Source organism: Bos javanicus, chromosome 13 (assembly GCF_032452875.1).
Source record: "Bos javanicus breed banteng chromosome 13, ARS-OSU_banteng_1.0, whole genome shotgun sequence".
In the NCBI taxonomy this organism is placed as follows: domain Eukaryota; kingdom Metazoa; phylum Chordata; class Mammalia; order Artiodactyla; family Bovidae; genus Bos; species Bos javanicus.
Genome location: NC_083880.1, coordinates 54,177,657 through 54,193,160, shown reverse-complemented (window position 1 = coordinate 54,193,160; position 15,504 = coordinate 54,177,657). Strand labels below are relative to the sequence as shown.

Sequence of the window (15,504 nt, the reverse complement as noted above, 5' to 3'; positions counted from 1 at the left end):
TGTTTTCAGTAGCAAAAAGTGCTATAAATAGTGACTTTTAATAAGCACCTGCTATGTGCTAGGTCCTGGTACTTTCCTGTTTTACCAACAAGGACACTGAGGACAATGGATGAGTGATCATCTGGCCACACAAAGTGCCCCCACATAGTAGGCATTCATTACATATTAGTCAGTAGTTTTATTTCCTCTGCAAGTGGTGATGTCACTTACAGAAGCTCCAGCTAGTGCTGAAACCTGGCATAGCTGGGACCCAGGGAAGAGGGTGTTCCGACCTGAAGGGCAGGGGCAGGGCCTGGGCTGGAGTCCTACTGGGGAGCCCGTTCTCCAGGGGCAGGAGGAGAAGCCCTGAGGGCCCCAGCTCTGCTCAGCCTTTGGCAGAGCCCTCACCTCACACCCAAACACCTGTGGCAAGAGTGACACACGGGGCCCACGACAGCAGCAGCCCGGGGTTTGAGCCAGCCCCTTGCCGCCCTGTCTGGTCTTCACAGAACACCTGTCAGGAAGGTGCTGCCCCTAACAGTCTGCAGGAAGGGACAGGGCTCAGGAATCCCACGAGGCCCTGGTGCTCAGCCAGGACCCCAACCTCAGGCCGAAATCCTGCCCTGAACCCAGGGAGCCCATGGCCATCAGCCATCCTGTTCCCTCTACAGTGAGGATGTCCTGCATGTGACTGTCTCTGGCCTCCCTATGGCTTTCATGCCACCGCTTCCCCAGGTGGCTGGAGCCTCAAGCACTGCATCCTGACCCCAGACTCAGCCTGCCCACTCTGAGCACCGGACGAGCCCCTGAGCACTTGGGCCACCATCCTCAAGGGATGGTGGAAGACCTGGGCCAGCCTCTCCCAAGCCTAGCCCCTGTCACACCCACCCTAAAGTTACAGCAGCCCCAGCCCAGGCCTCAAGGCCCAGAGCCTGTGTTCCCCCAATGCTGGAGCCGCACCCAGGGGTGTCAGCAACACAAGGACCTTGAGGTCCACTCAGCACCTCTGGGAATCCCCGACAGGGGTGTAGCCCATCTGGGGATCAGGCCATGCTGTCCACAGGCTGGGGCAAGACTAGATGGAGGCCGAGATCCCTACCCCTTTCCCCGCTCTAACCAGGACATGCCACCATCCACTCAGGGGCCCCGAGGCCAGCTATGGGGAGTGACTGGCAGAACCCCTACCTTCCCGGCTTAGTAAATGCAGCCTTTACATTAATGCTTAAAAAAAAAAAAAAAACTACCCTTTTTTTTTTTATTATTCCACTCGAAATCATTTGGTGAGATTGAGACTGGGGTGGACAGACTGGCCAGTGGGCCACTGAAAGGTGGCCTGGGAAGGTGGGGGAAGCCCCCACCAGAGTTCCTTCAGGGAAGGCCTCAGTGCCTAGCTGGGAGTGGCTCCCACTACCCCCTCCTCTAGGCCTGGCCTGGGCTACAAAGCTGTCATGCCCAAGGGCTCAATTCCCTGGTTGGCTTCCTGGGGCTCAATGCAGTTCAACCCTAATGATCTCTCCTCACTCCAGGACTCCTGATGGGCCCCATTGCAGCCCATCTGGGCCAACCACCTGAGCTGACATCACCCCTCACCCAGTCCTGCATCCCTCAGCTCCCTCCCGGGGTGCTGGTCACCAACACACATCTTGATCCCACCTTCTGTCTCAGCAGCTGCTCCCAAGACACTCCTACAGGAGGGAGTCCCAAACAGGAACCAGCCACAGCAAGTCACAGCCGAGTGCCCTGCCAGCCCAGGTTCCTAGATCTGGGCTGCCAAAGGTGACCCCAGGACATTGCTGGCCTTGACCTCAGCCAGGTAGAGGCTCAAAGGCTCTGACCAGTGAGGGGTGTCATATGGCCTGATCAGACTGAGCAGAGCCCTGCTGGCTGGAGCCAGGGTCCAGGGGAGGAGAGAATGGAGCCGAGTTGAGGACCACTGAGCTCTGGAGGAGCAACAGCCTCTGGGGGGTCTCAGCCCTGACCTGGAAAGAGGGCAGCCTGAGAATTCCTCCCAGTCTCTCCCTTGAGGATCTGAAGCTTCCCGTCACCCTGGGAGCTGAGCTCTGTTTGGATGTGGGGGCCCCATGGTTTCTTGAGGCCAGGAGGAGGGGTTTCAGGACCCCACCACCCCTGCACATCTTCCCTTCTTCCCTAGCCCTCCTACCCAGCTGCCCAGGCCTGATCCAGGTCCAGGGAGCCCCAGGGATGCAGGGGTCTGGATCCCTCAGGGAACAGATGGGCATGTGGCTGCATTAGGGCCATCCCAGGGGCCTGGCACTGTTTGGGATCCCCGAGGAGGAGAGGCTGCTGAGGTCCCAGGGGCAGGACTGGAAGGCTATGAGGCCTGCCTGCAGTGACTAAAGTGCCACATGCTCATCCACCCCCGCGGACTCGCTGGGACACCTTATCCTCTGCTCCCCACCAGGAGGCAGGACTTAACTTCAACCTCCCCATCCCCACAAGGCTGGGCTTCCCAGGTGGCACTAGTGGTAAAAAACCTGCCTGCCAATGCTGGAGACATAAGAGATGCAGGTTCAATCCTGAGTAGGGAAGGTCCCCTGGAGAGGGAAATGGCAACCCACTCTAGCGTTCTTGCTCGAGAATCCCATGGACAGAGGAGCCTGGTGGACCACAGTTCATAGGGTCGCAAAGAGTCAGACATGACTGTAGCAACTTAGCACACACATACACCCACAGCCCAGTGCATCAGGGCTCCCTCTGGCTCCAGGGCCTCTTCATCTCCCTGCACTGGTGCTAAGGCAGCACTGTCTCAGCTTCAGGGGACTGAGCCTGGAGAGGGCAGGGTCTCCCACTCACCGCCCCCGGTGGACATGTGGGTTATCCATGAGCTCTGGGTGGTAGAAGCCACAGCAGCAAGGTCAGCACCAGCCTCCAGATCTGAGCACCTCCCAGCAGAAGCCCTGGTGGCCCTCTGCCCCTAAGCTCTCTCTGCTCAGACCCCACCATGGAATGGGTCTGCCTCAGGGGTTCCACTCCTCACACTGCTGCTCCTCTCCCCGAGGGATACTCTGTGTGCCTCCCGGGTCCCCAGGAATGGCAGCAGCCCTCAGTTTCCCAGCTGTGCCCCCTCCTGAGTAACCAGCAGGCCCAGGATCCAGAGCAGGCACCTTGCCAAATCTTAGCCCCACTTCCTGATCACATGAGCTGTCCATGGTCCTGGGCGGGCCCCTCAGGCTGGCCTCTTGAGCTCTAGTCCCTGGAACCCCGGTCCTGTTGGAGGCACGAGCGACAGGCACCCACGAGATGCCCACACATTTGGACGCTGACTACAGGGATGCGGGAGTCCAGGGAAGGGGCAGGGCCCAGTGGCTGAGACCCCTTCACACCAGATGGAGGGGTTAGACCAGATGGAGGCCAAAAGGCCTACCCCTTTCTCCACTCTAAACAGGACATGCCACCATCCACTCAGGTGCCCTGAGGCCAGCTATGGGGAGCAACTGGCAGAACCTCTACCTTCCTGGCTTAGTAAATGCAGCCTTTACACTATCACTTAAAAAAAAAAAAAAAAACTACCCTTTTTTCAGATTATCCACTCTTAAAATCATTGGTGAGGTTGAGACTGGGGTGGATGGGGGTAGGCTGGCCAGTGGGCTGCTGAAAGGTGGCCTGGGAAGGTAAGCGAGACAAGCCTGGGTCTTGCCCGAACATTCCACCCTCTTGGTACCAACTGCACTGACCTTATCAATGATCCTTCAGTGAGCAGTAGGCATGCCTGGCTGCCACTCCCATTGCAGGTCTTGCCATGGAACCCTGTCCAGGCCCAGAGGGCCCCCTCCTCTTGCCCAGCAGCTCTGAGCTCTGGGCCCCACCTCACCTCCTCCTTGCTCAGCCCCCAGCTTAAGCCTGACACCCTCTCTCCTGTTCCCCCTCCAGCACCTAGTGTGGCTACTCTCTCTTAACTGGCCCCTCTGCTGGAAGGGGCACCTGCCTCATTCACCACCAATCCTTGTGCCCAGGCAAGCCATATACTCACAGCAGGTGCTCAGCCCACCAGAGTGCCAGGTGGACAGAATGGCCCAAGGTCCAGTCAGGGCACCTGTCTCTTTCCCAGCCCACAGGACTAGACTGTCGAGCCAGGGCTAGCACCAACGAGCCAGGAGGAGAACAGGGAGGCTTCCCCTTCAAGGGCAGTTGGGCCCTGGGGCCTGGAGGAGGCTGAGGGTGGGGGAGAAGGCTACTTTCCACACTGGAAAGAAAGTCCTCCTCCTGGTTGCAGAGCCAGGGTGTGGCCCAGACTCCACAGGGAACATGCTGGGGCTGCCCAAACTAGGGACCTCACAGCTACTGGAGACATCCCCAAACAGAGCTCTCTACTCACCCCCACTGACATAAGCACCCCCATCTGTCTGCCCTACTTTCCACTCTCCTCCCCAACCCAGGCTTGCCAACCAGCTGGATGCAGGCTGGAGCTGGGAACGCAGAATTGGTTCTGGAGCCCTTAGCGCTGTGCAGTGAACATGGGTGGGCTCCCCAGCTTCCCATCCACAATGAAGTCGCTAAAGGGCTGGAAGGCCCTGGCACACAGCTCGTTCTGGGTACCACCAGGCCGACAGCTGGGGGAGGGCATGCACCAGTTGGGGCCCACATCTGGTTGAGGGCTGGGCATGCACTAGCCAACACCCTCTTATCTGTCCAGGGTGAGAGTGGGGGGGGCCCCATTCTGAGCCAAGGCCAGAGCAGACAGGCACTGCGGGGGCACGACAGGGGCTCAGCCCTGGGCTGTGGACAGCAGCAAAAACAGACTGGAAGTGCAGGGGCCACCGTCCAGCACGCCTGCCTCCGATAAGCTGGAAAGGTGCAAACAGGCTGGACTAGCAGGAGGCCTGGGTCCCAAATGATGGCCAGAGCCCAGGAAGCGGGGATGGGAGGTGGGAGAGAGACAGGGCCTGTTTTCAGGCTGGGGCGGCGGTTATTTAACCACCTCAAGCCCACACCAGGCTGGGATGCGCTGCCCGGCACTCCAAGTCAGACAGACAACAGGGCTGGACTTCTTCCTGGCCGGACGAGCGAGGGCCACGCCACGGGGGCGGGGCGGGGTGGGGCCAAGCTGAGGTTGGGGCGGGGCCTAGTTGGCCTCGCAGCCAATTAGGCGGGGCGGGACCGGAGCCCAGCTGGGGCGGGACCGGAGCCTAGCTGGGGCGGGGCCGATATTGGGGCGGAGTCTCGCCGGGCTGGGGCGGGGCCGAGAGCGGGGCGGGGTCTCGCCGGGGCTGGGGCGGGGCCGAGAGCGGGGCCGTACAGCCTTATAAGGGGGACGCGTTCGCGCGTGCGCGCCCTCGCGTCTAGTTTGTGGAGTGGCCTCCCGCTTTTTCTTATGCAGATGGGCTCTGTGGCCTAGCGCCCCCGTGCCCACCGTCCGTGATCTCACGCCAAGGCCCTCGAGGGGTCGCCGCCGAGGTGGGGCCCGGGCGGCGCGTGGATGAAGTCGAGCGGCCCGAATGGGCGGCAGGGGGCGGCCGGTGCGCGACGGCTGGCGGGGCTGACCGCCGGGCGACCGGGAAGTCGGAAGGGCGCGGGGTGGGCAGGGGGCGACGGATAGGACCCGGGGCACGGAGCTAGGGGCGCGTCGGCCACAGGTAGGGCCGCTTCCCGGAGCCCCAGGCCGGCGGCCCAGCGCACAAAGCGCCTTTGTTGTCCCTCGCGGCCGGTTCGGGCTGGTTGGAGCCGCCCGCGCGGAGAGGGCGGGCCGAGAGTTCCGGATCCCCGCCTCGACTTGGTAAACAAACCCGGCCTCCGCCCCTCCCGGAAGCCCACGGGGCTGACCTGACCCTGGGGTCCGAACGGGTCGACTCAGCCCGGGTGGGGAGCGCCCTTCTGCGGAGGCAGCAGTGACCGAAGGGGCTCCCCGACCCCCGCGTGCGCAGGTTTCCACCAGCCCGCAAGCAAAAGCATGGCAGCCATCCCCTCCAGCGGCTCGCTCGTGGCCACCCACGACTACTACCGGCGTAAGTCAGCCCCTTGCCCGCGCCCCAGTCCGTCCCGAGCTCCCCCGCCTAGAGCTTGTGGGGTCAGCTCCAGTTGCTTGAGAACCTGTATCGGGTGGGGAGTGAATTGCTAAGGACCCTTAACACCGGCCTGCGCTGCCCGTGAAGCCAGTGCTTGGCCGGGTGGACTTGAGGCCCGGTGCCCCGTGGAGCTGAGCGGGCCTCTTCTCTCCAGGCCGCCTGGGCTCCACTTCCAGTAACAGCTCCTGCGGAAGTGCCGAGTACCCCGGGGAAGCCATCCCCCACCACCCGGGTGAGTGCGGTGACCCCTCTGTTCCCAGGTCTATGCCCAGGGAGTGACAGCAGGACCTTGACTTTGCCTTGCTCCTCTCAGGTCTCCCCAAAGCAGACCCGGGACACTGGTGGGCTAGCTTCTTCTTCGGGAAGTCCACTCTCCCGTTCATGGCCACAGTGCTGGAGTCCCCAGAGCAGTGAGTGTGCCTTTCTGGGGACCAGTGTGGGGGGAGGGTCGGGGGCAAGTGGAAACAGCTTCTGACTTCCTGCTCTCCCCCAGCTCGGAGTCTGCCCAGGCCTCCACCAGCACGATCACATGTGACCTGGCTCAGAAAGCTGTGGGGAAGCAGCAGCCCAGCGGCCAGCCTGGCAAAACCAACTGCAGGCCCCCGTCCTGAGTGACCACCACCAGCTGCCAGGCTTCCTTTCAAGGCGCTAGGCTCATCAGAGCCCTCTTCCTCCCCCTGCCCTGTACCCTCCCTTTCCCTCCTCTCCCCAAGACCAAGCAGGCTACAGTCAAGGGAAGCAGTTCACTTTTTAATATCAAAACAGCAAAACACCAAAAAGGAAGTTGAGAGAATCCCACTCTCTGCTATCCAAGCCACACGAACGCCCCTTCCTCACACCCCATGACCCTGTGCCTTGCACCAATGCACCAAGTGGACAATAAACTCCAGGAGTGAGCAGCCTGGTGTGTGTGTGTGTGTGTGTGAGAGAGAGAGAGACCTGTGTGCTCCCCCACCCCCGAGGGAAAAGTCACTAACCCCTCAGCCTTCTCATTCCCAGGCATGAGAGAGCTGGCCATGCTCCCTGGGCCTTCCTGGAACCCCTCCTAGGGGCCGCCTCTGAGGTCTGGCCCAGGTTCATGTGGGCAGACAGCTCCAGTGAGTGTGGAGACTTGCATCTGAGAAGGGGTGGGGTGCCTGGCTATTTCGGGAAATCAGGGAGAGCAGGCAGTCCAAGAATCAGAGCGGAAGCTTCCAAGGCAGCTGCTGAGGTCATTCCACCCTTGGCCCCTCTTGCTGCTGCTATAGGAGGCCCGAGAGTCTCTACCTTGGGGTCAGAAGGATGCCAGTGCCCCCTGGAGGACCTTGAGGAGGCAGTCCTCAAACTTGCTTGCCCTCTTTTCTCCCACATGTCTTCTGTTAAGGATGTTGCCTCCTCTCTCCTCTTGTAGGACACACTCTGGACAGGGCCCCCAATCCCCAGAGTGGATCTGAGGCCCCTGGCATCCCACTGAGGCAGAGGGGAAGCAAGTGTGGGCGGCTCCTGTGGGTCCCTCTCACCAGGGAAGCCCAGCTTTGGGCAGAGTCTGACTCAGGAGGCCTATGTGGTATTGCGGGGGAGAGGTCCTCATCCTCTGCCAGCCCCCTGGGACCGGCCTGAGGGGGTGAGCTGGTGGTGTCCACATTCAGTGGCCAGCAGAGTTTGACTGGGGGTTGGGGTCAGGAGAGGGCAGTTCAGTGAGGCAGTGGACGGAGCTTTGGTGTGAAGTCAAGCTTAGAGGGGTGGCCTCCCCTGCTTCAAGGGCCAGGCTCTGCTGGAGGGGCCCATCCTCCTCTGGCCACCCCTCCCCAACTCCATTCTAAGTCACATGAGTCCATCCTGAGGCATTTGGGTGGCTAGTAGCCCCCAAAGCCTACACCATCTGTCCTGCCTGCCCTCTGTGTGTCCAGGCACGTTGCAGGCTCGGGGACAGGCTCTCCTGTGGTCCCACGGAAGGGTGGTGGTCAGTGCTAAGGCTGAGTCGGGAGGGTCCACCACAAGGATTAGCTTGACCCCCACCCAGTCCTGGCCACAGTGTCCAGATGAGGCCCCCAGACACCCCAGGGCAGGTGTTTGCCAGGGCAGGTGGACAGGAATAGCACTGGCCCTGGGGAGCAGGTGTCAGTGCCTATCTCTGCAGAGGACTGGGGGATCATGCCCCCACAAGTCCGAGTCTCAGGCAGGGCCAGGGGGCAGAGGGGGTGCAGCCAAAGCCTAGGTCCCCACCACACGGCCAGGGAGGCTTGACCCTGGTCCTGCTAGTTGGTGGGCTTCAAGTCAGGACCAGGGACAGGTCCATTCTGAGGAAAGAGGGGTGATCTTGCTCCTGGAGCCTCCAGGGTAGACGTTGGCTGTGGGGTGCCTGGCACTTTGCAGATACTGGCATCAGGGAAAGGGATAGCCCCAGCTCCAGGCTGCACTGGGGAAGGCGTAGGCCCAGGTCTGCCAGAGCCCCTTGCCAGGAGTGTCCAGCTGGTTCTGGGAATGGTCCGTACCTTCAGCAAATCCTCAGTGAATCGGGGTGGTCCACAGCCATGATCTGAGGTCCCTCAGGCCTTGCCTGACTCATGAGGGGTGGCCTGGCCTCTGGGCAACTGCAGGGAGGCTGTGAGCTCAGAGCGGGTTCTCGTACCTTGTTAAGCTGGAGAGCTTCTCCCACAGCCCTTTGAAGTAGGGTCTCTGCTCAGGGTCCTTGTGCCAGCAGGAGAGCATCAGCTTGTGTGTGGTGGGCGGGCACTCTGGGGGGCGGGGCATGCGGTAGCCGCTCTCCACCCTCAGGAAGGCCTCGTGGTTGGACATGCCTGCGGTGGGTGGTACAAGGACGCTCTGGAGGCAGGAGGCCAGTACCCTCAGCACCCCTGGTACTCCTACCGCCCTCTTCTGACTGGTGGTGCAGTGGAAGATACCCAGTGATACCCAGTGAGTGGTGCAGGGGGGTGTGACCAGGAGGCAGCCCCCCACTTCCCTGCTGACAGTCTGCAATGCTGGGGCCCAGTACCTGGATAGGGCATCTGACCCCTGCTGAAAATCTCATGGAGGAGAACCCCAAAGGACCAGATGTCAGACTTGATGGAGTAATGCCCTCGGGAGAGCGCCTCTGGGGCAGTCCACTTGTAAGGGATGTTGTGGTCATAGGAGAGATAGATGTCCTCCTGCAATCAGACACATGCTGGGTTAGCCACCCCTGGGGGCCACCCCTGCAGCAGGGACAGGCCAGGGGAGCCTGGCACGTGGTGGGCAACTGTGCGGTCAGGACCCACACCATGTCATGGCTTCCTGGGAGCTGAGCTGGCAGACCGTGCCTGGATACCCACAGGCCATGCCCTGGAAAACCAGTCGCAGAACCCAGAGGAAAGCCTCCCAGAACAAGGGGCAGAGAATCCCTGAAAGTGAGCTTCGAGTGAGCTTCAAGAAGACTTGGGCGGGGGCAGCAGGTTAGCAGCCAAGCTAGGGGAATGCAGGGTCTGCTTGAGGAGCAGTCAGGAATGGCTGACACTTAGCTCTGGGTGTCATGACTAAAGGAATCCCCTCAACTTCTCAGTGTGTTAATGGGAGTCCTAGAAGTGCTTATGTTGCCAGCCTGCTGGGCCAGGTGCCTCCCCCACACCCTGCTTGCCTGTGCGCCCTGTCCTGCCGTTGCCACCCACCCGCTCAGCAGGGACTTCCGTGTTCGCAGCTTCTGGGCACAGAGCTGTCCTCCTAGACTTGTCCAAGGGCCTGCACTGCCCTCCCAGGAGCCTCCTAACCCTGTTGAGGGACAGCTTGGGCTCCATAGCCCATATCTCACCTGAAAACGTGAAGGCCACAGGAACTTCCAGTGACCCGTGCCCTCACTGCCCGTGCCCTGCCCCCTCAGCTCTCCACCCTGCTCCGCCCCTACCTTGATGAGCCTGGCCAGCCCGAAGTCCCCGACTTTGCAGATGTTGTTTTCCCCCACAAGGATGTTCCTGGCAGCCAGGTCCCGGTGGATGTAGTTCTGCGATTCCAGGTAGCACATGCCCTCAGCCACCTGTGCTGCAATGTCCATCAGCTCCGAAACGGGCAGGGCTTTCTCGTCGGAGTCTGCAGAGGCCAGGGGAGGCGTGGGTGAACAGGACCAGCCAGGGCCAAGTCCTCTCTGCAGACTCACATGCTCAGGGGAGGGGCTGGGGCAAAGGGCAGATGGCCTGATTTTAAATTGGAACTGTGGAGCCACTGCAGGCCTTGTAGAGGCTGATACAGTCAGCACATAACCCTTTGGAATTTCCTTCTGGGAATCCACACTGAAGCAGTAAGAACTCAGACATATGTACACAGATGTTTGGCCCAGCATTATTTACATGAAAACCTCAGAAGATTTCAACAACAGGCACCTAAGTGGACATGGCACATCCATGTGGTGGCCCACAGACTTATCAGGATTTCATTTCTGATGAACATTTAATGATATGGGAAACTGCTTGCAATGATCAACTGTAAAGTATTCCCAATGTTGCTGTATTAAAGTAGACCCCCCGATGCACACACATGCATACTGGGTGTAGTTTATCCTGCATGCACACTTCTTCCTTTTGCAGCATCTCTGCAGTCAGGCCACGTCTGCACACAGTGGCGCCTCCACTCACTGGCTGTGGTTGTCTGCTATGGGTGTTAAGTGATGGCTCTTGTTAGAGATGATGAGGTCTGTGCGTCAGTGAGATACATGGCATGTGAGTGTGTGCAGTTGTGTGGCTGTGTAAGCATGTTCACAAACACCAGAAGAAGCGACAGTGTCTTCCAGGAAGAGAGGACAGCAGTGAGACTAGGCTGTGTGTCCCAGTAGCAGGAAGGGTTTGCAGCCACACCAAGCCTTTGACTAACGAGGCCTCACTTCACTGTGAGTGCAGGAGTGATGGGGGGCTTTTCTTGTCTTTGATCCTATCTGTATTTTCTCAAATTCCTACAATGAACAAGTGGTACATTCATCACAAGATATTTTAAATCCTTTTGTAAGCAGAAAAGTGCTGAGGAAGCCCCCAGAACCCCAGGCTGTCCTGTGCGTGGTGTGGGGTACACATCTGTGCACGTCTCCCGTTCCCTCCAGCTGGCACAAGTCACTCTGGTGCCCCTACTCACCCCTCAGCAGCTCCAGCAGGCTCCCCTTGGGCATGAGCTCCGTGACAATGTACACCGGGTCCCCTGCGGACGCCACTGCGTACAGGGCCAGGATGTGCTTGTGCCGCAGCTTCTTCATGGCCTGGATCTCCGACTGGAACGTGTGCTGGTGCAGAAGGTCGGCTGTGGGGGTGGGCAGCCTCGCTGGGTGTGGCCTCTGGAGAAGCTGGGGGCCCTCTGCCTGCCCCTCCACCCAGCCGTACCAGCAGCAGCTCAGGAAATGTGGGCACCCTTCCGGACACCCCATCTCCCAGGCCAGGATGCCAGGTCAGACACAGCCTCATCCCCACTCTTCACGTGGGGGGTCCACTATGCCCACCAGCAGCTCTCCCCATACCCCAGGCACCACAGATACCCCATGGGGTTTACCCCTGCCCAATCTGATGTGGAGCTAGAACTCCCTCTAAATGTGCTCGCTTGCAGCCCTGGGTCCCTGGTTTCTGAAGTGGGTGGTTCATCTAAGAAGAGTCTAGATGAAACTTTTCAGATTTCTGGTGATTACTTATTCTAAGGGCCTTTCTTCCATTTACATTGAGAATTTAAAATTTCCTGTCAGGATAAGTGTACTTGGGTAGCAGCATGAAAGGAGAAAGCCACCCAGACGCTGCACTGGGTGCCACACATGGTCCAGGTTAGGGTGCTGAGTGGTGGGCGAGGCGTCGGGGCCCAAGGCTGCTGGGCCAGCCGACCCCCACAAGCGAGGCAGAAGTCTCTGGCCTGGGGCCCACTGACCTCGGGCGATCACCTTGATGGCCACTCGGACCTTGTCCTTCCAGAGCCCTTCAAAGACCTCCCCGAAGTAGCCGGAGCCCAGCTTCCTGCAGAGTGTGAACTCCTCCCGTGGCCTCTCCCAGTCATCACAGTGGGGCAGGGGCTCTGGCTCGTGCTGCAGGGACATGGGCGGGGGCACCCGTCCACATGAAGTCAGCCTCAGCCACGTCCTGCTTGGGAGGGTCCTGGTGTCCAGCATATAGCCGGGCTCGCAGAGGCTGCCCCCAGCCAGGCTGACCTCTTCTGTGTCCAGCAGACAAAAACCACCCTCCATCTGCTCTGAACCAGTGACACTGGCCTGATTGCCATTCAGACAAAAGTCCTGTCTGGCTGCCGGCCAGGGCATATGGCCGGAGAGACTCAGGACATGGCAGGAACTCAGCTGACCTCTTGCTGGCCCAGGGGTGAGAGTGCCCACCCTCCCCCCATGCCCTGCTCTGTACAACCACAGCTGCCCGGGTGCCAGAGTCCCCAGACAGTGTCCCCAAGGCTGCCTGGGCAGTTGAGCAAGGACCCACACCCATCTCCACTGGAGGGTTCGTATCCCTGTAAGGGGCAGTGGGGAGGCCAGGGTCTGGCATGGGGGTCAGGGGCCCCTACCTTCCGGCAGGGCGAGGTCAGCCGCAGGCCGTGGGATAGGCTCTGGACCTTGTGGTGATCCACAAGCTCAGACAGGCCAGGGAAGGACACAGCCTCGTTGAGGTGCAGCCGGCCGGCCCGCCACCAGATCTTGTAGTGGCGCACGGTCTGCTGGTCCCGCACTGGACAGAGAGGGGCACTCATGAACAGGTGCCAAGAGGGGCCCCCAACGGGGAAAGTAAGGACCCAGCAGGACCTCGGGACAGGGGCCCAGACCTTGGGGCCCTCACCCACCAAGGGTCAGAGCTCCCAGGGCAAGGTCTAGACGTCCCAGCACAGGGGAGAGGATAGGCCAGAGGGGCTGAACTCTACATGCACGAAGGGTTTAGGGACCAGAAGTCTGGAAGTCAGGCCCGGGGGTGGGTGGGGGGGCTGTGAAATGGGGAGGGCAGGAAGTGGGTACCCGAGAGGACGTAATCGGCGCCTGGCTTCTCGCTGATGCGGATCAGGAAGGACCCCTGCTCGTTGCCCACGGCCTGCAGTCGGTGCAGAGCTTCCGAACGAGAGATTCGGCCGAAGAACCACCTGCGGGATGGGGGCACTCTGAGCAGAGCAGATCCCCCCAGTGCCCCCGCCTTAAGTCTCGGCCCCTACCTTGAGTCCCAGCCCCCACCTGATCTGACCCTCTGCCTCCTTGTGTCCCAACCCAAACCCACAGGTGCCCTCTGACACTCACTGACCCAGAGCACCCTTCTTTGCCCATTGCCAACCCCAAATGTCCCAAGTGGTCAATTCTGGATACCAGGAAAGGCCTGGAGATCCAGAAGTGGGAAAGGCCCCCCACCACTCTGCCTGGGGCATCCCATGTCTGTGGGGATAGAGCCCCCATCCTGTGGGCGCAGCAACCCATCCCCCACTTCAGATGTGACTCTGCAGCCATGCACTTCGACTCATCTTGTTCGGGTTTTTTGTGTTGTTGTTGTTGTTTTGTTTTGGCCTTGCCAGACAACATGCAGGATGTGGGATCCTAGTTCCCCAACCAGGGATGGAACCCACACTCCTACAATGGCAGTGCGGCATCTTAAACACTGGACCACGAGGGAAGTTCCTGGGCTACACTGTCCTGTGACCCTGTGGCACCTTCTCCCCCTGGGGCCACAGACACACGGTGCTCAAAAGCCCTGGGACCTGAGGATTCACATGCACCAGCACACACCCATTCTCACACCCCGACTCCCAGCGCCAGGGCAGGGACCAGCCTGGACTCTGGAGGGCAGGGTGGGGCCAATGGGACTCCCCAGGGAACCTCTGCTGCCAGCCACTCTGCCCTTTGCACCCTCGACTCCCCAGGCCCTGTTGAAACGTAAGCACCCGCACAGAGGACCACTGGCCCGCACTGAGCCCTGCGGGGTTCACAGCCCATTCGCACCCACCTGCCCAGCACCTCTGGAGTCTCTCCCTTTGCTCCCAACCCCACCTCCTTGCCTCCTTCCACTTCTCAAATGTGCTGTGTTCCCAGGGACTCAGGGCCTTTGCCCTGGCCATGCTGACCCTGCCTGAGGCCATCCAGTGTGTGCTGTGTCCCTCCAGGAGGACACAGTAGGCACTCCATCAGTGGGGCACATAGGCACACAGGGACTCCCTACCCAGAGTTCATAGAACCTCCTTGGGTCGTGTGAGCATGCCCAGGCCAGGCTGCTCCTGTGGCCCAAGATTCCTGGGCAGCCCCTCAGGACTGTCGTCACTTCCTGGAGCTACCTTGCCAGTGACAGGCAGTCATGCCGGCATAGGAAGCATGTCTGTGGCCCACACCCCAGCTGGCCTGTCGCAACTCCCACTCCCTCTGATGAGGCCACATGTCTGGTTTTGGGTATTTGGAAGGGGAGGAAAGCTTCACTCCCCAGAAGGCCCAGACTCTGCCCTCTCTGGGCCCAACACTGTGCACTGACCATGGGGAAGCCCAGGGAGGGGCCACAGCCTCAGGACCCCCTCCCCAGAAGTCACACACAGATGCCCAGCCAGGGATCCCAAGACCAGGATAGTAGGCCTGGCCTCGCAGGGGGACAGGGGTAGGGAGATGGAACCATGGGTTCCCAGTCTGTGGCAGCCCAGGGCGCCTGCCTACACCCAGAGCCCAGCCACAGAGGCACAGAGCTCTGTCCCCACACACCCCTGTCCCAAGCTCATATGGGGCTGCATAGCCCAGGGATGGGGGTGCCTTGGAGTGACCCACCAGGGCCACAGGGACACTCACGGCTCCGACTCCACAGTCTCCTTCTCAGCCAGGTAGTTGTAGGGCACGTAGCCCTCAGCCAGGGCCCGGCCTGCCCCATCCAGCTTCACGGCCCACCACCACTCCTCCTCCTTTCTGGCCACGTAGAAGAGGTCCCCTGCCTGGAAGCTCAGCTCCTCAGCAGTCCGAGCCTCAAAGTCCCAGAGGCCCATGTACTTGGGGCCCAGGGGAACCTGGCCCTTGGACCCCATGGCTGGTGCAGCAGCAAAACTGGGCTGTCTGGCCTTGCCACCTTCTCCGGTCCAGGTGGGAGCAGCATGTGGGCAGGGCTGTCCCCAGCAGTCCATCCCTGCCCCACTGAGCCACCACCCATTTCCCTGTAATGAGACAGCCGTGCCAGCCACACCTGTGCCACCAGGGACAACCCCTCTCAGGCCTTCTCAGGCACCCTAGGCTCCACCCTGAGGGCCACCCCCGGGCCAGGTCAGTCTGGGCACTAACTGATCAGTTAACACCTGCCGAGAAAGCTGCCCACCAAGTGGTCACAGGTGCCACTGGCCACATGGCCAGACCTAAGCGCCAGGAGAGGGGAGAGGGGAGTCACTGATCAGGCAGGAGGCGTGGGACTTGGAGCTGGAGGGGCAGGACAAGGCATGCCCTCCCCCAACCCCCCCGGACTGTTGTGGCTGAGCCCAGATCCCAGGACAGCCAGTTCCCAGCAGGGTCCTCACCAAAAGCCCAGGGCTGCTTCTCTGCCCGCCCCCGGAGGAGCTCCCCTGAGGCCCAGGCACCTCCTCCCCAGCCGGA

The 15,504-nt window shown here is 60.7% G+C and overlaps 2 protein-coding genes across 4 annotated transcripts; one reads left to right on the top strand and one right to left on the bottom strand.

Annotated features, from left to right (window-relative positions):
* The first annotated feature begins 5,250 nt into the window (after positions 1-5,250).
* PPDPF (pancreatic progenitor cell differentiation and proliferation factor) lies at positions 5,251-6,901 on the top strand. Of its 3 annotated transcripts, none has more exons than XM_061436903.1 (5): positions 5,251-5,394; positions 5,862-5,942; positions 6,157-6,234; positions 6,316-6,412; positions 6,496-6,901. In XM_061436903.1, the coding sequence occupies exons 2-5, from the start codon at positions 5,888-5,890 to the stop codon at positions 6,611-6,613; spliced, it is 348 nt and encodes a 115-aa protein (XP_061292887.1). In that variant the 5' UTR covers positions 5,251-5,394; positions 5,862-5,887; the 3' UTR covers positions 6,614-6,901. The 3 variants fall into 3 exon arrangements, with proteins under 3 accessions (XP_061292887.1, XP_061292886.1, XP_061292888.1); XM_061436902.1 differs by having other exon boundaries at positions 5,252-5,456; XM_061436904.1 differs by lacking the exon at positions 5,251-5,394 and adding an exon at positions 5,520-5,713.
* PTK6 (protein tyrosine kinase 6) lies at positions 6,732-15,487 on the bottom strand. Its single transcript, XM_061436889.1, has 8 exons — positions 14,719-15,487; positions 12,928-13,049; positions 12,486-12,646; positions 11,847-12,000; positions 11,076-11,237; positions 9,862-10,043; positions 8,980-9,133; positions 6,732-8,782 (listed from the first exon to the last, which is right to left on the bottom strand). The coding sequence occupies exons 1-8, from the start codon at positions 15,042-15,044 to the stop codon at positions 8,595-8,597; spliced, it is 1,449 nt and encodes a 482-aa protein (XP_061292873.1). The 5' UTR covers positions 15,045-15,487; the 3' UTR covers positions 6,732-8,594.
* Between the last annotated feature and the right edge of the window lie 17 nt (positions 15,488-15,504).